The 17,530-nt window shown below is 51.9% G+C and overlaps 8 protein-coding genes across 8 annotated transcripts in view; 2 read left to right on the forward strand and 6 right to left on the reverse strand.

Moving 5' to 3' along the window:
- Nucleotides 1-1,530: 1,530 nt before the first annotated feature.
- On the forward strand, nucleotides 1,531-2,385 carry ASPZODRAFT_138282 (hypothetical protein; the record flags this gene model as incomplete). Its single annotated transcript, XM_022724437.1, has 1 exon — nucleotides 1,531-2,385. One exon carries the CDS (start codon nucleotides 1,531-1,533, stop codon nucleotides 2,383-2,385), a length of 855 nt encoding a protein of 284 aa, XP_022585683.1.
- Nucleotides 2,386-3,688: 1,303 nt separating this feature from the next.
- Nucleotides 3,689-4,855, forward strand: ASPZODRAFT_55162 (hypothetical protein; the record flags this gene model as incomplete). The annotated part of the gene is made up of 1 exon (XM_022728523.1): nucleotides 3,689-4,855. One exon carries the CDS (start codon nucleotides 3,689-3,691, stop codon nucleotides 4,853-4,855), a length of 1,167 nt encoding a protein of 388 aa, XP_022585684.1.
- Nucleotides 4,856-5,018: 163 nt separating this feature from the next.
- ASPZODRAFT_138284 (hypothetical protein) lies at nucleotides 5,019-6,385 on the reverse strand (the record flags this gene model as incomplete). The annotated part of the gene is made up of 4 exons (XM_022724438.1): nucleotides 5,019-5,189; nucleotides 5,247-5,413; nucleotides 5,473-6,194; nucleotides 6,267-6,385. The coding sequence occupies 4 exons, from the start codon at nucleotides 6,383-6,385 to the stop codon at nucleotides 5,019-5,021; spliced, it is 1,179 nt and encodes a 392-aa protein (XP_022585685.1).
- A 273-nt stretch (nucleotides 6,386-6,658) lies between these two features.
- Nucleotides 6,659-8,871, reverse strand: ASPZODRAFT_127201 (hypothetical protein). Its single transcript, XM_022721680.1, has 4 exons — nucleotides 8,621-8,871; nucleotides 7,866-8,548; nucleotides 7,476-7,795; nucleotides 6,659-7,411 (listed from the first exon to the last, which is right to left on the reverse strand). Exons 1-4 carry the CDS (start codon nucleotides 8,701-8,703, stop codon nucleotides 7,076-7,078), a joined length of 1,422 nt encoding a protein of 473 aa, XP_022585686.1. The 5' UTR covers nucleotides 8,704-8,871; the 3' UTR covers nucleotides 6,659-7,075.
- A 373-nt stretch (nucleotides 8,872-9,244) lies between these two features.
- On the reverse strand, nucleotides 9,245-11,294 carry ASPZODRAFT_127202 (hypothetical protein). The gene has a single exon (XM_022721681.1). The coding sequence runs from the start codon at nucleotides 11,014-11,016 to the stop codon at nucleotides 9,652-9,654; it is 1,365 nt and encodes a 454-aa protein (XP_022585687.1). The 5' UTR covers nucleotides 11,017-11,294; the 3' UTR covers nucleotides 9,245-9,651.
- Nucleotides 11,295-11,646: 352 nt separating this feature from the next.
- Nucleotides 11,647-13,066, reverse strand: ASPZODRAFT_55031 (hypothetical protein; the record flags this gene model as incomplete). Its single annotated transcript, XM_022728512.1, has 3 exons — nucleotides 11,647-11,774; nucleotides 11,845-12,605; nucleotides 12,666-13,066. 3 exons carry the CDS (start codon nucleotides 13,064-13,066, stop codon nucleotides 11,647-11,649), a joined length of 1,290 nt encoding a protein of 429 aa, XP_022585688.1.
- Nucleotides 13,067-15,580: 2,514 nt separating this feature from the next.
- ASPZODRAFT_333320 (hypothetical protein) lies at nucleotides 15,581-16,551 on the reverse strand. The gene is made up of 2 exons (XM_022728251.1): nucleotides 15,860-16,551; nucleotides 15,581-15,803 (listed from the first exon to the last, which is right to left on the reverse strand). The coding sequence occupies exons 1-2, from the start codon at nucleotides 16,455-16,457 to the stop codon at nucleotides 15,625-15,627; spliced, it is 777 nt and encodes a 258-aa protein (XP_022585689.1). The 5' UTR covers nucleotides 16,458-16,551; the 3' UTR covers nucleotides 15,581-15,624.
- A 646-nt stretch (nucleotides 16,552-17,197) lies between these two features.
- The window catches only part of ASPZODRAFT_55950 (hypothetical protein), a gene marked incomplete at both ends in the record, with an annotated part of 1,689 nt that continues 1,356 nt past the window's right edge, over nucleotides 17,198-17,530 (reverse strand). The window contains one exon of the mRNA XM_022728577.1: nucleotides 17,198-17,486. Coding sequence (XP_022585690.1) covers nucleotides 17,198-17,486 — 289 coding nt within the window. The remainder of the gene's footprint in view (nucleotides 17,487-17,530) is intronic.

Raw genomic sequence — 17,530 nt, forward strand, 5'->3', positions numbered from 1 at the left:
AACAGTCTCGGAATATTGAAGATACAGAACAACCTACTGATCATAGGGATTACTACCCACAACTCTTGCTATAACAATGAGCCCAAGGATATGAGTATCAAACTACCTCGATACCTAGGTACCTAACCTACTACATCGTCTTTTTTTAAATACTCCGTACAGAGTTATACTAATCTTATCGTCACTCCCAGGGTTCCGATAACCTCCTGAGGGTCCACAACGCACATCACGCTATAGGATAGTTACTGCCACAGCCGACCGGGGAAGCAACAGAGACTGCCGCCAGGGATCCCTGTGGTGACTGTGTGTGGTCTGAATCGAGACCAGCCTATAGGATATTATTCTGTATGAGCCAGCAGCACAGTACTACAGAGGGAATCAAGGGAAGGGTCATAGTGGGGGTTTTGAGACGGCCATCAGCACCAGCAAGCAGAAATCCACCAGGATGTGCATCCACCTACGTCAAGCGCCCAGGGAAACCTCTCCGGAACAGTGGATCGTCCCGCAATAAGAATAAATACACTTTGACCTGAGTCCATGCTAGGTGGAAAAAGTCAGACTACTACTGGGATAATAGTCTAAAAAAAAAAAGCTAAAGGTACGGCTTTGAATGACACCAGGTCCCTGAGTGACACCAGTCTGCAGAGCCTCTCACTCTAGATAGAAGGTAGGTACTCTGTCCCGATCGAAACCAGGTAGTCTTCGCCAGGAGTTACAGAGAGCACTTAATAGACGTACTATAACTAATTACTACGTGTCGCTCGATGATCGTCTCTGCTAGTGTGCTCCCTCCCACCTGGTGGAGATGCTCATTTTTTTTTCTCCATCCCTCGTTGCTGGCAGCTGCACTGTAAATAGTAAAAATACCCAAAATACCTGCAAATAAACCCATGACGCAAACACGTGACGGACGGCTCTCACTCAGTTCCTTCGGGCTTTCCCCCTCCTGCTAAACAGTTCGTTCACAAGTCCTGTTTTGGCCCCCTTCTCTTTCTCTCCTCCCCCCCCTTGGGATTACTATCACCACTGACTCGCAAAAAAGACAGGTCCTTCCTGCCACGGCCTCTTTTGTTTTGCTCGGGCTTTTTTTTTGTTGTTTGGGGGGATAAAAAGGGTTGAAAATAACTAATCCATAGATAAAAGCTTGTTGGCGTCATTTTTCCTCCTTATTGCGGTGTTTATCCTTTGTATCAAGGGGCAATCTTCAGAAGATCGGATTTAATTGAAAGGAAAAGACACGAAACGACCAGACAGGCGAGGACGACATTGTCGGCAGACAGCAGAGGTGGCCCGCTTGTGTTATATAAGTACACCAACACCACCACCACCTCGTCGCGCCATTCTCTTGACGGGGCGGGAGGCTGAAGAATCAGCACGGAAAGAGGCAGAGCGATGATTAGCCTCCAAGTGGAACAGCATCCAGCAGAAAGCCCGACCGCCCGTCACGACCATTTTGATTTCTTTCAGTGAAAGCACGACGACGACGACGACGACGACACTCAACGAACGGCGAACGCCCTTGCCATCAGCATGACCACGTTCTCTGCCCCGGTCACCGAGCCCAAGCCCCTGCCGAGCAACCAGTCGGCACTGGCGGCCTCCTTTACGGATTTCCTGACGGTCTCCATCCACCAGATCCTGTTCCTGCGCTCTGTCTACCCGCGAGCCACCTTCCTGCCTGTCCGGGCGTACAACTATCCCGTGCGCCAGTCCCGTCATCCCAAGGTCTGCGACTACATCAACGACGCGGCGATCGCCGTCGGAACGGAGATTTTGAAAGGCACAATCACCGCGGTCAGCATCATCATTTCGTCTCTCCGTACGAATCAGCCGCTGGAGCGCTATGCGTTCGATCTCTCGGGCTTCCCGCGTGTCCCTGTCGGCGAGATCAACGCCACCTTCGAGGAAAGGAAAGATGATCCATCGTCATCGTCCAAATTAGGCGTCAACGTCTCCGAGCGAGGCTCTGCCCCGCCCCAGACCATCGACCTCGAGGCCCAATTCCGTGCCTGTCTGGCGCGCCTCGCCTCTGCCTGTGCCCGCCTAACCCCGTTGCCCCGCGACGATGAGTTCAGCTTCACCGTCTGTATTGAGGTCCGTGAGGATGCCCTCCCGCCAGCAGGCACCACCAAGGAGGAGCAGACCTGGATTGTCGCCGAACCAGGCAAAGTTCATCTCCGTTCCTGTACGGCACCTTACTCCGTCTCCAAGGCCAAGAGCGCCGATGACCCACAGCAACAACATCAGCATCTACCTCCTCCCCCTCCCAAGGTCTCCAACGGCCGCGCCAAAACCGTGCCCGTGCGCCGTGTCGAAGCCGGTGAGCTGCGTCTGGAGCTATGGGTCGAAGAGGCACGGCAGAAATTCAACGAGCCGGTGGACTGAAATTACCTGGGTTTTGATTTTTTGATTTTTTTTTTTTTTTTTCTCTTGGCTATCACCATTTTATTCCTTTCTCCTCCTTCATGCCTCTACCCCTTGCTCTCTCTATGTGTCTCTACCTGTCTCCCCTCTTGTCAATCCCATTCTGATTTAGCGTGACTATGATCGAACATACATGATGAACGAAAAGGTTTAGGAAACGTCCAAAAAATGGGTGACGCATCTATATGAAACAGTTGGACAGACGATGTTGGGACTCGCATAGCATTATCATAGAATTGGTCTTCTGTTCTTTTTTGCCCCCCTCTTGACACTCGTTACTATTGCTTTTTATTATTCTTTCTTTCCTCTTCTTTTCTTCAACATACTACTTACTACTTGTCTGTTATATTCTTGCTCTGGGTTTCTCTTATCATATCCTTCAACTGGCTGAACGATTTAGAGCAACCCACAGCTCAGTGCTTTTGAGATCGATTCGATCTCCATAATGATATCGGGTGATGATCTTCTAGTCTAACCAAATGGATATTTGGTGGCTAATGTTGACGGGAGGTTTTATTCTATCCTGTTTATTTTCACTCTGCCTTCAATTCTCTTCATTCCTGATTTCTGGCCATTTTCACTCTGTCCTTCCACCTTTATAACCAGGCTTTATCTATGGCTGTCATGGTGCTAGACTCGCTAGCAGTATGGGTATCAAAATAAAAACATGATATATTAATAAATATAGTACTCGCTGTCACACATGAATAAGTAATCAAACATAACACTTATATCTCTATAACTAAGTCATTTCATATTGTTTATGTAGTACACCGCAAGGCTACACCTACTCCTACCACCACCACCACCAAAAAATCTTTATAGTAGTACACACGATGTAATACTGAAGATCCCCGCATACAGGGGCGCATGACTCACCCGATCTAGTGACGATGACTTAATTTGACGCAGTGACACCGACGGATCCCCGGTCAAACTATGTAGTAAACCACAGCCTATCAGTTGGGTTGATCCAGTGGCAAGCTCCCTAATCTACCCAGGGATTCGCTTGACGTCGCTTTGCTGCGGAGGGGAACATCCGAAGAATGGAGAAGGAACTTGGAGACATTAGGTTCTTTTAAAGAGTGTTCAAACTCCTTTGTTTTTTTTTCCTTAAAAAAAAAAGGGTTATGTTATGTTCAATGGCTTGGAGCTTATCTAATCTACCTCTACGTCTAGGAACTACAATCCCTTGATAAGGTGAAAAAAAGAAGAAGAAAAAAATAGCTCGAAACTATTCTACTGACTGTTCTATTACTTTCTAATGATTGCTTCTTCCCTCCCTCCCGGCGATTCACCTCGCCTGGTGCTCGTGCCCGCGACACCCGCGGAGCGGCTAGAATGCACCAAGTTGAACAGTGTGGCGTGGAAGGGCCCGCTCGACCTAGAGAGCTACATTGCGCGCGAGGACCACTTGCTCGCCCAGCAGCTGACGGGCGACGGGCAGACGTGCTGGATCCTTGTGGACGGCACGCAGCCCGCGGGCGCGCGGACGATCCTGGGCGCGTGCGAGTCGTACAAGAAGAAGGCCCTGCTGGCTTACGCGGGGCAGGTCGAGGACATCGCGACCCACGGCGTCGGGAGCGTCTATTGTCGTCCTGAGTTTAGAGGGAAGGGGTACGCCAACCGGATGATCCAGGAGTTGAGCGTGAAGCTGGAGACCTGGCAGCTCGAGGAGGAGCGGCGCACCCGTTCCGTGTTTTCCGTGCTCTTCTCCGATATTGGCAAGAAATTCTATGCCCAACATGGCTGGAAGCCGTTCCCTTCATCCCATATTGCTCTCCCATCGCTTGGTGGTAGCGACGAGGAAGATGGCGCTGCTGCTGGCTTGCCTTCTGCCCGCGACCTGTCCGCCGAAGACGTCAAGGAGTCCATGTGCAGCGATGCCGTCTTCCGCAAGGCACGCGAGAGTCTGCGCGCCGCCTCGGAGCGAACGCCACATCAAGCCAAAATCGCCATCGCGCCGGACTATGACCATTTCGTCTGGCACTGGGCCCGCGAGGAGTTTTATGCAGAGAAACTGTTTCCGCACAGCGGCCCGCCGCTCGTCAAGGGTGCGGGTGAGGACCGGGCCCGCGTCTACTGCGCCTGGACGCGTGTCTTTGGCGAGACACCGGAGGAGAACACCCTCTACATCCTGCGTTGGATATACGACGAGCCGGCCTCGCCCGCCCAGGCGCAGATGACCGCCCAGGCCATGGCGGCGGTCCTGCGGCGCGCTCAGCGACAGGCGCACAAGTGGGACATGCGGCACGTCGAGTTCTGGAACCCGACCCCTTTGATGCTCCAAGCCGTCGCCCTGTTGGATCCCGACGCCAAGGTCGTACACCGGGAGAAGAGTAGCATTGCTAGTCTGAAGTGGGATGGCGCCAAGCAGGGCTTGGGCAACGAGGTCGAATGGGTCTGGAATGAGAAATATGCATGGTGTTAGCCGGAGTTGCATTTGCATTGTTGTGAGAGAGGAGGCAGTCTGATTTGATCGCGAGGCAGGCCATATTGTCTTCTAGAGGGTTAGAGAAGCTCGAACTCAGAATGAAATCCCGAAGACCCAGAGCCAGTTCTTAGATCTATAATTGAACGGTCCTACATCGGATCTACCGTCTCTGGCTCTTGAACAACTCGTGCCAATTCCTCGTTGTCTTAGCCGTTGCTGCTGCAGATGCGGCTGTTGTGCCACCCCTTTGGATCCCCCTTTTAATTCTCTCCCGCTCTGTCTCGCTGGTGTGGTAGATGGTTGTGGGCTCCGGAAGAGCATAACAGCCCTCCTGTATAGGGCAAATTAACAAACGATTCCCAAACCCGAACATAGACAGTAAACTCACAGTCAGCTTTGATAATGCTACCTCCTCCCTCCATGATTCGGGAAGATGGTCTCTCCACGCATTCAGAAACTCGTTCCGTGTAATTGCAGATGTGGCCATAGGAGCCATGGCCTCGAGATACGTCTCGCCGACCCACTGAATACAGAGGAGTCTGTCAATGCTTGCCCCTGAGCCGTTAGTATATTCAGAAAAGTATGCCCATCTTATCCGTAGGACCCCAACTTACATTTGAATTCTTCCCGTATAGTTTCCGAATCACACAGCCGTCGGATGACAGCATCGAAGAGCGGCCTAGGGAAAGGCTCCTCGTCATCATCATCATCATCATCCCTCACGGCTTTCCACAGATCCAGGATGAGAAACTGCTTCTCCAAATCAATGCCCTGTAATATCGACCCCTCCATGACCCTCTTCCAAACATCCAATCTCACGACCGCCGAAGGGCGCCAGCATGTCCCCGGTGAACCATGCACAAACGCACACAGATCCACCCAACCCTTCTCACACTGTTCCCGCGACACAGGCACATCGGCGAAGAGCCTCTCCCTAGCGACCCGTTGATTGATATCATTTCCGCCCCCCATCGACGTATCTTCCATATCCATATCCATATCCATATCCATCATGGGGCCCTCGCTGCTCAACCGGTCGTACACCCTCAGCCCATTCTGTAGCATTAGGCACACTCCAAAGCCTTCAGGCGGGGTATGCAGTTCCAGCGTGGAGCCGCATTTAGCAATAGCCGTCATGGAGGATACAAAGGCGTCTTCTGGATTCAAACTCGTCGCGTCAGGGGGGACCTCGCTTGGCTTCATGACGTGGATCGAGTTCGACGATTGAACCTGTCGTACCCGGTAGGTCTGGGAGGGGGTGCAGAGGTTGATAAATTCGCGACCATCGGAGGACGCGGTGGATTGGATGATTTTCGAAGGCGTCTTAATCTCGATTCTATAAGATTTAAATTTCATTATTATTTCTTTTTTTCTTCTTCTCTTTCCTTCCAAGGCTGAGAGAACGTACATCGGCGCGTCATCTGAGGTTAGAAGATTCAGTAGCTCCGGTGGGAGCTCCAGTAACTTGAAGCCTTGCTGTGGAGAGGTGTGCGTGAACCGAACGCTGGGAGCACCTTGGGTAGACATTTCGTAGTTCCTCCTATTCGGCTTGAAGAAGAGAATTCAGGAGGTCTTTCGCTGTAGAAAATCGTGTCGACGCGCTGGTCGATGCTGGTCAACGCGTTGGATAAATTCGTGGATCGCACGGACCACTGCTTAATTGATAGAATTGTTTATTGTAGTCCAGGTTGATAATATAAAAAATATATGAATCAAGCTGTTGGATTTATTCTAGAATTATGCTAGGTGTAGGAAAAGAAACACCACAGCTTCTGATTAAGATATTACTGTAGAAATCATCCTGGAAGAAAGCTCGTTCATCAAGCCCAAAACGCCATAAGTTAAGAGCATCTTTCTCAGCAAGATATATGAGGCACCTTGGCTGTTCGTTATTGCCCATTTGTGCTAATACATTGTATAAAGAAGAGAAGAAGAAGAAGAAGAAGAAGAAAAAGAAGAAAAAGAAGAAAAGACATCTAGATCAACCAAAAAAAGGCCATAAAACAGCAGTGGACAGGAAAAGAATCTTCTGACAAGCCGGATGCCATACAGTCATGAGTCAAGACGAGGCGAGAGTCACCAAGAATGTCGAGTGGGACACACTGATAGACTGGTAGTGTATGGCTAAAATCGGTGTCATCCAGCCAGCTGGAAAATAGTATAGAAAAGAGGTTTGCACGCTTGGAAACCTGCTGATGATAGGTGAATAGGCCAGTGTCATGATTTTGGCTGTACGGCAGGGGCAGGGGCAGGGGCAGGAATCGAGGCCCCCTCTAAAGGCTGGGCAACAGAATCTTCTTCCAGAGCCTGTGCTTCTTGCAAAAGTTTTTGGACAGCAGCATGATCCTTCTCCCATTCCGCGCTCGGATCTTTAAACAGGCCTTGTTCTTCTCGCGCTTTTTTCTCGGCCTGTTCCTTCTCCGCTTTCTCGCGGGCCTTTCGTTCTTGGTCCATCTCTTCCATGTGCCGGAGATCATCGACGCTGGGTTCGTAAAGATGCCAGATCGTGTAGTGAGGCAAACCAATGACAGAGTAACCCATCCGTCGAGCCATCTAGGTAATTGTTTTAGTCATGGCGCTCGAATTGTAGACGAGAGACGGGGTTAGTTAAGCTTACCTTTCCAAACGCCTCCGTCTCGGCATGTTTCTCAAAGCTGAAGGCCGGGAAATGGACGCCCGACCGGAAAACCTTGGCCTTGGCTAGAATGCTAACACCGCCAACTCCGTCCAATTCCATTTCCATATCTGGGTCGCCGTATGGATCCCGGAGATAGGCGAGATGTGGCCGCCAGGTAGCATATTCGGCGTACCCCTCCACAATAACTGCATCCTCATCCAATGTATCGGCCAGGGCGAGGGCAGTATCCGACTCCTGCCAGGAATTGAGATCGTACGGCTGTTCTCCGCCCAACCAGTCCGGGAGCGGTCGCCAAACATCTGATGTAAATTAGCTGATACATTCCAAGAGAGAGAAAAAAGAGCAACTGAAAGAAAGAGGAAGACTCACTTGGTACAATGACGTCCTTGTCGTGCCTCATCAGATCCTCAATGATTGTGAACGGAGCGGTTTCAACATCGGCATCCCGCCAATAGACCCAGCTGTGCGTGGGACGAAGGGTGGCGCTCAGCAACCAGTTCCGAGCCTGGGCCATCAGCTTGCGGCGCCCCGCCTGAGCAGCGAAACCATGCCGACTCTCGACGTCCTGCTGGACCTTCTGCCCGAAATCCTTCTCGATGACCGAGATCTCGCCAAACGGCATCTGCGGGTCCGGGTCATCCTGGAGCTCGTGCAGCATCGTCGAAAGCATGCCCAGCGTGTCGTCCTTGGAGTCGGACACCAAGAACGCCAGATCTATTAATCGGTGCGGATAGGTGAGGTTCCGGAGGTGGGAAAAGAACATGGGCAGATGCGGCGTCGCATCCCGCAGCGGCGTGCACATCAACACGCGCTCGTCGCGCTCCCACCCTTGCGACGTCCCCTGGACAGTTGACAGGTCATAATACCGGACGGTCTCGAGTTGTATATCTTCGGTAGAGGAGAGGAGGCCTAGCGACAGGGCGGGGAGGATGGCAGCGCGCCATGACGGGAAGATCAGGAAGACGAGGAGGAAGGAAACACCGCCGACAAGACACAACCGCTGTATTAACTGTCTTCGCCGCCGCAGAGCAGGCTGTGAACGTGGTTGGAAGCTACCAAAATAGCAAAATGTCAGCTCGTATCCAGCGGGGAATGACGCCCGTTCTTATATCGGCTTAACTTACCGGTGGGGGGAAATGGAAAAGGCGCCGCTCTGCCCGCGAGGGTAGGCAGAGTAGCCGTTCACATAGGCCTGATGCCTGTTCATCGCCGGCTCCCTTCAACAAAGCATGTGTAGAGAGAGAGAGAGGCTTATCTTATTCTTTTTTTTTTGAGGCGGAAGTGGCCACTCCTAAACCAGGCCGCGACGCGAGGAGACCAACACTTTTATTTATCACAGATAGTCGAACGAGAAAGAGTGAAAAAAAAAAGAAAAGAAAGAAAGAATTCAAGCGAAGAATTGGATATTCGAGGGATGTTATTCAACCTAACGGCTTCTCCTAGACCAGAGACAGGGAAGCAGTTGGAGAAGCACCGTTGATGGGGGTGGGATTTACGTCTAACCAGAAGCGTGCAGGAGGGAGACTTTAATAACGACCGCTTGCAGCTGGTCTGGCATCCACGTGTCTCACTTTTTCCACGACCTCATCTGCGTCAAAAGTGACACCATCATGTCTCAGAGGGTTATAGACTGTCACTTCGGACTATCTTTTTCGCTAGAGACTATTGTTCATAGGTTTATTTGAGACTTTATGTTGATAGACACTGACAGATCTCAGATAACTACTGCCTAGGTGGTATAAACAGATTTGCTGACTACTACAGGATCAGGACAACTCAAAATCTACTCTATTATTCTACTACATAACAGTCGAGTCTACTGTACTCTCGAGGGTGTGATCCGACTCATCTCCACCAGGAGTACCACGTCGATCAGCGGCCCGTCGTGCAGCAGGATGCCGGATCCGGCTATTCTTGAGGACCTGCATTGACCGACTCAGAGCAGTACATACTGTATTCTATACCCGAGCTGGACATAAGAGACTCGTGTTAGATAGTCGGTAGATGATTCAGATGAGGAATTACTCCTCCAAGGACCGGTAGTATATACTAGTAGTTTGAATGCAGATGTGTATGCTAAGATATTGATTTTTGTATCCCATTGACCCAATTCGTCCCTTTCGTCTTGTTGTTTTTTGTTTCTAGGCAATTCGTATTACCTGACGGTAGCGCCCTTGAGGCTCTTCACCAGGCAAACACCCCCCGAGCGAGTAAGCAGCTTGCCGACGGTGGGCTTGCCCTCCTGGCTCTGCGCGACGGGGACGGCGGCGGCGTCAAAGGCAACCTCGAGGGCGTCGGTGGTGGTGAAGCCCGGCTGGAAGGTCTCCCAGACCTTCTTCTTGGGGTTGAGCACCTTCTCGGGCTCGCCGTCGGTCCAGCCGTCAAAGGCGACGCGCTCGCCGGCGGGCGCGTCCGCGGGCGGGCTGACCAGCTCGACGGGGCCGGCGTGGGTGTCCTCCTCGCCCTCGGCAAGTCGGGGGGAAGCCGCCAGCACCATGGCGGCCGACTTGATGCCACGCATGGTCACAGGCTTCAGATTGCACACCACCACCACTTTCCGGCCCTGCATCTCCGCCAGGGGCACCAGCCCGTTCAGGCCAGAGCACACGGTGCGCACCGTCTTGCCTGTCTCCTCGTCCACGGAGGTGTTGTCGGAGCCCGGCGCATCGCCGCAGTCAATTGTCGACACGTACAGCGAGTCGGCGTTCGGGTGGTTGATCGCGCGCAGGATGTGACCCACTCGCAGGTCAATCAGAGAGGGGGACGGCGGCGCCGCCGGGGCGGGAGCCGGCTTAGGCTGCTTCTCCTTCTTCTCCTTCTTCTTCTTCTCCTTGGGGGCAGCAGCAGCTGCTGCTGCTTCACCACCAGCAGCGGTAGCGGCAGGAGCGGCAGCAGGAGCAGCAGGAGTAGTGGGCTTACCCTGGCCAACCACCAAGGGCTTCTCATCAGCTGCCTTGGCGGCATCCGGGTTCTGAGCGGCAGCCTTCTCGCGCTTCTTACGCTCCTTCTCCTCCTTGGGGTCGACCGGCTTGGGCACAAAGCGGATGTCGTCGAGGTCGATGCGGACTTTTTCCTCCTCGGGGATCTGCAGGGCGAACAACTTGCCGTTCTGGACAAAGTCGGTATGGCGCACGATATGATGGTATCCCTTCTCGCCCGTGCGTTCCTCCGGCGTCCACTTCTCGACCAGCGGGGCCAGAACGGCGTAGGCAGCGACATCCCCCACCGAGGGCTTCACGCCCAGCAGAGTCGTGCGCCCGGCCAGGTGGGTGTTGAGCTGGGCGAGGATCTTGCCCGCCACCTCCGTCTCATTGTTGACGAGGGCATTCTTCAGCCCGGAGATCGTCCCAATCCATTGCTTGAGGTCTGCCTCCTCGGCGGTCGATAGCGTGACCTGAGGAAAGATCTTCGGGGTGGCGTGCACCAGGTCAGGCTCTGTCGCGTTGGCAGCCACCGCCTGGGGGTACGCCCGGTACAGCAGGGAGAGCAGGGAGCTCTGGGGAGCAGAGGCAGTCGCCATGGTTGTAAAGAGGTGGGCGGCAGCAACGGTCGCTCGCAGACGGGGGGTGGGAAAACGAGGGAGAACTTGAAGAGGGGCAAGAGTGTCGGCTCTGACTCGGAAGGGTTGAAGGCACCGCGGGGTTATTGCGGCCCGCAGAACAACCCTCACGCAACTGGAAGACGGCCTGATGGGCGACACGGTGGAGACCAGATCAGGAGATCCTCGAGCTGGTCGGGATCTCAGATATGGCTGGGAGGTTCTGCGAGGAAATTGGCTTGTCGAGTCCGCGTCTCCTTTCTCTTTCCCCCTCGTGAGACGCCGGCAAACTTTTTATGGCATAATTCATAAACGATTAGTCATCTGTGCATGCATTACTACATAGTACCGTACCTACAGCCTACAGGTAGATAACTACTAACTACTCAGTATATAGTAGTACCAGATATAACCACCTAGGTAATTAGAGTGTCCAATAGTCTAGATCTACAATGGACTAAGTCTGCATAATATGGTCTAGATTCAGGCAGAACGATCCTATAGTTCTGATAAGTGGTGGTATAATGAATGGAAGAGGCGCAGCGCTGCGTCGAAAAGGGTTTAAAAAAGAAAAAAATGACAGATCGAACGAGACGAGCTTGTATGGTTCTACTATGCCCGAGCAGCAAATCCCATAGATGGACCACGGAGGTCGAAGACGACGAACAGGGATCGTAGGAAGATGTCACCGTAGATTTGGATTTCACTGTCCCCGCTGGACTGAAGGCCTCCATAGCAAACTATAAGAAAAAGATCGTCAGAAATGTGCACTTTTTGTTTTTCCACATTTGTGAAAATCTTTTGACCTACCGGTTTCTCCTGAAGAGGATGTGCCAATCTCGCAGTAGGTAAGTAAGGAGCCGGGGATGGTGACCAGGTGTGACGAGCCCACGGCGACAGAGAGATCGGGTAGGGTAGCGGAGCAGGGATAGACGTAGCCGCCGTAGCTGTTGGAGTACTGGGCGCTGTCAACCTCGGCGTAGAAGGCCTCAACGACATCCGGGCTGGAGAGCATGAGGGTGGTGCCCGTGTCGGCGATGGCGACCTGGACATCCTCGATGGACTGCGTGTCGCCGCTTCCGATGGCGTACTCGGCCGAAGCGAACTCCCAATAGCCGTTTGACGAATCGATGGTGATGTTGGCCATCTCGCCGGTGTATTTGGACGTGTCGATGTAGCCAAGCTCGTACTCACCCGTGCCGTCGTCCGTCAGCTGTGCCGTCAGCACGGGTTCGTCCATGCTGTCAGCGGCGTTGGCAAAGAAGGTCTTCTGCTGATCGGGCGACACGGCATTGATGTTCGAAAAGGCGAAGCCCACTAGTCCGTTGGAGGCAGTGTCCTCGATGAATTCTGCGGATATGGTGGTGGGGAGCTCGACAGCCTGGCTGGTCACTGTCACGCCGCCGATGTTAACCGTGTCCGTTCCCACCACACCAGCGGCAGAGGACCCATCTCCGTAGGAGATCTCAAAAGTCTCGCCCTCCAGGAGTTCGAAAGTGCTGGACTCGGAAACCTCGAAGATGGTGTGTCCTTCCTGGTCCTCGGACGGCAGCTCCGAGCTGAACACCCATCTAGACCAAAAAATCAGTGGATGGAACGTTTTCAAATCATATCCTTGATAGACAACCTACAGGTCAGCAGAGCCGGTATCAAAGTCCATATTGATCGTCTGGCCACCAATGATCACCGGGGAGACGAACTCCGAGCCATCATCTGCGGAAGTGGCAGTGACTTCGCCCGTCTGTGAAGCAGAAGCCGAGCTGGCGGCTGCGCTGGAACTTGTAGCCTCCTTGACAGTGGCATACGGCTCAAAGTCCCACAGATCCGCACCGGATTCCTTCGTGGAAGCCGTGATGCCATACTTGCTGTACGCCTTGCGAAGAGCAGAGGCGCCATCGGCGACAAAGCCCTCTCGTCTGACTCGTTCAACCTTGTAGGAGGTGCCCTTGCGCTGCAGCCGTGCAGGTGTTGGGGCAGCAACAGTCTCATAGCTCAGGCAGAGCATGACCACAAACGAGGAAAGGAACTTCATGACTGCAGTTCTCGTTTGGCTCTCAAGAAAGATCTGTAGAAAAAAGAAGGCAACGCTGTTGCTTGGTAACTATATAACAAACTATTGCTTCCTCTAGACCAGAGAGGAATGTCGATAGAGAGAGAGAGAGAGAGAGAGAATGGAAGCAGGGCAAGTCCTGACTTGCACCTGTATAGAAAGAAAAGAGAGCAGAGAGAAAAGAATGAGAGAAAGGATCAGACACGTCTAGTGTCTCTCTCCAACAATGGCGACCTGAATAAAGAAATGAAAAAAAACAAAGTCAAGGTGGAAGAAGAAGAAAGAAACGAGAAAATGCCCATTGTATATATGAAGGAAGCCACCCACGGGCATATCCATCGCAGTAGCAGCAGCCACAAAGCAACATACTCCATACAGCTCGCCGCTTCATCTCGATGGCCAAGGGGCCCACTCAAGCGCGACAGACGGGGCAGACAACATCCCAGTGATTCCCACCCCGTGGCTTGTCATGGTTCGAAGCCAAGAGTCTGACAAGCTAGACACGGAGTACTAACTAGTTGACTAGTACACCTAGTACCGATAACTAGCACCTTACTCCGTAGGTAGATGGCTATTATTGCCTAGGGTGAGTAGGCGATTTCACGTCTCACAGCTAGACCTCTCGAAACTCTCATATCGTAAAGGCAAAAGAACAGCCTTGACGCGATTCGGTAGACAAGGAAGGCGTCATCTCAGACGCCTGGACGCGTGGCACTCCGCCTCCGCTGAACGGCAACGGAAAGCGACAATGGCAATGGAAAGGCAGCAGAGCGTACCAGATCAACGTTTCTGACCCCGCCAGGACTTCTCCCAAGAGCCGGTGACAGCCGAGTGACAGTCGTCCGGCGTCAGAGCCAGTGGCGGGCAGCAGCCAGTGTGCGAGGGCGAACGAGCTGGGCGTTGGCGCTGGTGAAACGCCCAGGGGTCGGGCGTCAGCGGTTTTGTCGCCCCCAAACCACGAATCAGCGCCATGACCGACAGGCTGCTGAAACCGGGGGGGAAATTCCGTTAAACGAGTACGTGGTGCGGCGCATGAGGTATCAAATAGAGAGCTGTTTCACGGAGTGTGGGTGTCCTGGAACTTGATGATTGCTGGGGAGGTGCGTGGAGTGTGTTGTGGTTGGAGAGTTTTGCCACACAGGAATATCTGGATAATCTGCAGAGCGAGATTTACACAGCAGGAAAGCTGCAAATGAAATTCCACAGATCGTTGGATCCTTGACTCGCTAAAAAGCTTGACGTACGCTTGTGTGATGTCAAATAGTAGAGCAATTTATCTATTATTTCTACCGGTTCATCCTGGTGGTCTAGATTAATAGTTCAACCATCGCATTAATAATAGCACTCTATACAGAATACCTATACGACTAGTTTTACTGAGGATGAAAACATTTAACCAAAACTATACATTAGAAAAGTAAAATAGTCTCGATGGTCTTTATTTCTGTCATATGTAGATTGTTCTACTCTGTAGTATAGCTTGACGTGAGCACTCGTACCTTGAGGCTTGCAGCCTTATTTGTAGGCGCTTATTTCGGGTATGTTTCGCCCTCAGGAGTTCCCAGGTCGCTTGAAACAACAGTACATCTTAATTATCCAGCTCAAGACAGGATGATACTAACTGTGATGGAGCTTCGGCTATCATTGCTGTCGAGGGACCTTTTCCACTGGTATAGTGGCTGTTTAACTGAGAGGAAGAGTATCTTAGCAGCAGCAGCAGCAGTATAAAATAGAATCCAAACTATCACATGACTCGCGTGACTCCTGACTCGGAGTCCTGAGTCCTGACTGTGAGTCATTCCTAACCACGCCGTCTATCATTCAGACCGAGAACACAACAGTACGGAGCACATAGTAAGTAGTTATCATGCAGAGTCCTATGAACTATGCAGTCAGTCGTCTCTTATCGACTCCCTAGGGCTTTCATCTTGGCAACCTGCTAATCAATCTCATCTGTACAAGAACAGGAGTCGGAACGAAGGTTCTTTGAACACGATAATCACTGTGCAATCTCCTATGATCTAAGGAGTTCAGCAGGGAGGCCTTGTTAAAAGGTTTGACAAAGATTCCTCATACTCGAAACACCCTCAACGGGGGAAATCGTCAGGAGTATATTGCCTGCCTTTGGTGGATTTAAAAGGACTACCTCACCTTCGCTGATGAATCCGCAGTCGAATGCCTCGAAGTACTGTTGATACTATACTTCCGTTTGATGATCCGAGGCCAAGCAGTGAGAACACCACATAATAACTACTCCGAAATAGACCCTTTATCCAAATACGCTCTAGCGATCTTGGCTTTCTTCGAAAACGAAGTTGATAGGACCAAAACCGTTCTTGGCTGGGGTTCGACTCCTGGCGCCTGTGCCGAGTTCTGTCAAGTTGATTTCGTATTCAGGGGGCAGGATCTCGACTCTGTGAGCAACTCAGATGTGTGCTTACGGAGTAAATGAATAGATGGCAGATATGGTTGTCCTCATTTTCCCCTCAATATACTTGATATACATTATAAACAGTGATCATCAGAATACTAACTACTAGCTACCGGTACATACTAATATCAACAGAAACCCCTAGTGGTTCGCCAGCTCTACTCTTGAGTTTCCATCTAATTCTTCCGGGGGATCCGCAGATCTGTAACCTGTCTTCGAATCCAGCTCTAGGGGAGCCGCTCTTCCTCTGGCTCTGCGCCGCCAGATGAACCAGAACACCCCCCCCAGCACGAGCACGCCCGCGACCGCGGCGCCGACACCAATTCCCGCAATCGCTCCTTTGCTGAGATTATGATTGTCGTTCTTGTTCGGCGCTGTCGTCGCAGTTGTCATGGTGCAGTTTCCGTACGCCGACTGACACCCTGTACCGCAGTAGTCGGTGCTGGAACCACAATACCCATGGCTGGAGCAGCAGTTTCCATAGACGCTACCGATGCATGTAATGGACTGGGTGGTCGAGTTGGAGCCGCAGCTTCCATTAACCGAGACAGTGACTGTCGAAGTGGAGGAAGATGATGATGATGATGACGACGACGACGATGATGAAGTACTGTTGCAAGACCCAAAGGCGCTCTGGCAGCCCGTGCCGCAGTAATCGGTGGTGTTTCCACAGTACCCCCGGGCAGAACAGCAGTTTCCGAAGGTACTGCCCAGACAAGTGACGGTTCGACCGTCGCTCATCCCGCACGACCCGCTGGTGCTGATCTCGGTCGTGTCGCTGGTGTCGCAGGTGCCAAAGGCACTCTGGCACCCGGCCTCGCAGTACGCCGACGTTGAGCCGCAGTACCCCTTTGCCGAGCAGCAGTTGCCATAAGACGAGTCGAGGCAGGTGGCGTTCGTCGCCGAGTTGGAGCCGCACTTGCCGTCGGTGCTGGCGGCCATATGTAGTGCTGATAAAAGTTCACTTCTAACTAGTTATAGTGGTTGAATAGGTAATACTGAAGTGGAGAGAATCTGGCTACATCCAGGTGCATATTAATAGTCTTACAGTCTTACAGTCTACTAGTTATCAGTTATTCTGCCACGAGTCGATCCAAATTAGACCCTTAGCCTAAGTCTGCAGGGTCTGGATGGAGCCACGGCGGCTACATCTCGTATGGAGTAGTAATAAGGCACTGGGTTATAAGAACGGGAAGAGTATCTGCTATGAATGCAGTTTCTCGGACGAGTCAACGGCTACAAAAAAAATAGAACAATTTGAGGAAAACTCAGCCGCAGGCAGACATAGCCTACTATCATACGGAGTGAACTCTGAACCCCCTTCCCCCGGTTCCAATGACTGGACCCTTAATATCCTTCCTGGCGCGCTTGGCTGATGCCCAGATCGACGGTCTTGTTCTAATGCAAGCCAAGGGTTTCACTAGTAATCTTACGCCGTACGGAGTAATGCCAATGTAGAAATCAGGTTTAGTGTTCCATTGATTGGGAATTTGTTCATATCGAAGGAGTACTCTGTATAGGAGTATTTAACCGTTGTAATTGCGGTATGCCCTATCAGATCTAATGTGGAGCGTATAGCCTTGGTTTTCTTCTGATACAGAAAAGATACTCTAATTGAATTATTATTCTATATGCTAATATCCGCATGGTAGATCTATCATTGAAAAAAAAAAAAAGAAAAATCACTCGGTCTTCTTTGCACCCTCACCTGCCAGCTCGAGGATCTTCTCGCAGGCCAACACGCGCCCCGGCGTGGCGGGTAAGGTCTTCTGAAGGGCCTGCGCCTTGGTGCGCATCATCTCTGACTCCTCGCTGGCGAGAACACGTCGGAAGGCTTCCCCCAGCTCCTTGCCATCAGGTTTGGGTGCGCTGTTCTTACTTCCCCAGACTCCGATGCCATGGTACTCGACTCGATTGGCGAAATCGTACGTGTCAAGCCAGACAGGCAGGACGATATGAGGGACTCCGGCTCTATCTATAGTTAGTTCGTGTTTACAGTATAATAGGGAGCCGCG

This window comes from Penicilliopsis zonata (genome assembly GCF_001890105.1).
Source record: "Penicilliopsis zonata CBS 506.65 unplaced genomic scaffold ASPZOscaffold_1, whole genome shotgun sequence".
Taxonomy (NCBI): domain Eukaryota; kingdom Fungi; phylum Ascomycota; class Eurotiomycetes; order Eurotiales; family Aspergillaceae; genus Penicilliopsis; species Penicilliopsis zonata.

Bases quoted from the DNA above. Each gene is read 5' to 3' on its own strand.
- ASPZODRAFT_127201 (XM_022721680.1), bottom strand. From the start codon at position 8,703: ATGAACAGGCATCAGGCCTATGTGAACGGCTACTCTGCCTACCCTCGC. The intron at 7,796-7,865 runs GTGAGTCTTCCT...AATTTACATCAG, and splicing joins CAAGGACGTCATTGTACCAA to ATGTTTGGCGACCGCTCCCG. The intron at 7,412-7,475 runs GTAAGCTTAACT...ACAATTACCTAG, and splicing joins AGACGGAGGCGTTTGGAAAG to ATGGCTCGACGGATGGGTTA.
- ASPZODRAFT_127202 (XM_022721681.1), bottom strand. From the start codon at position 11,016: ATGGCGACTGCCTCTGCTCCCCAGAGCTCCCTGCTCTCCCTGCTGTAC.
- ASPZODRAFT_333320 (XM_022728251.1), bottom strand. From the start codon at position 16,457: ATGGCCGCCAGCACCGACGGCAAGTGCGGCTCCAACTCGGCGACGAAC. The intron at 15,804-15,859 runs GCAAAGGAGCGA...GGCGTGCTCGTG, and splicing joins GAACGACAATCATAATCTCA to CTGGGGGGGGTGTTCTGGTT.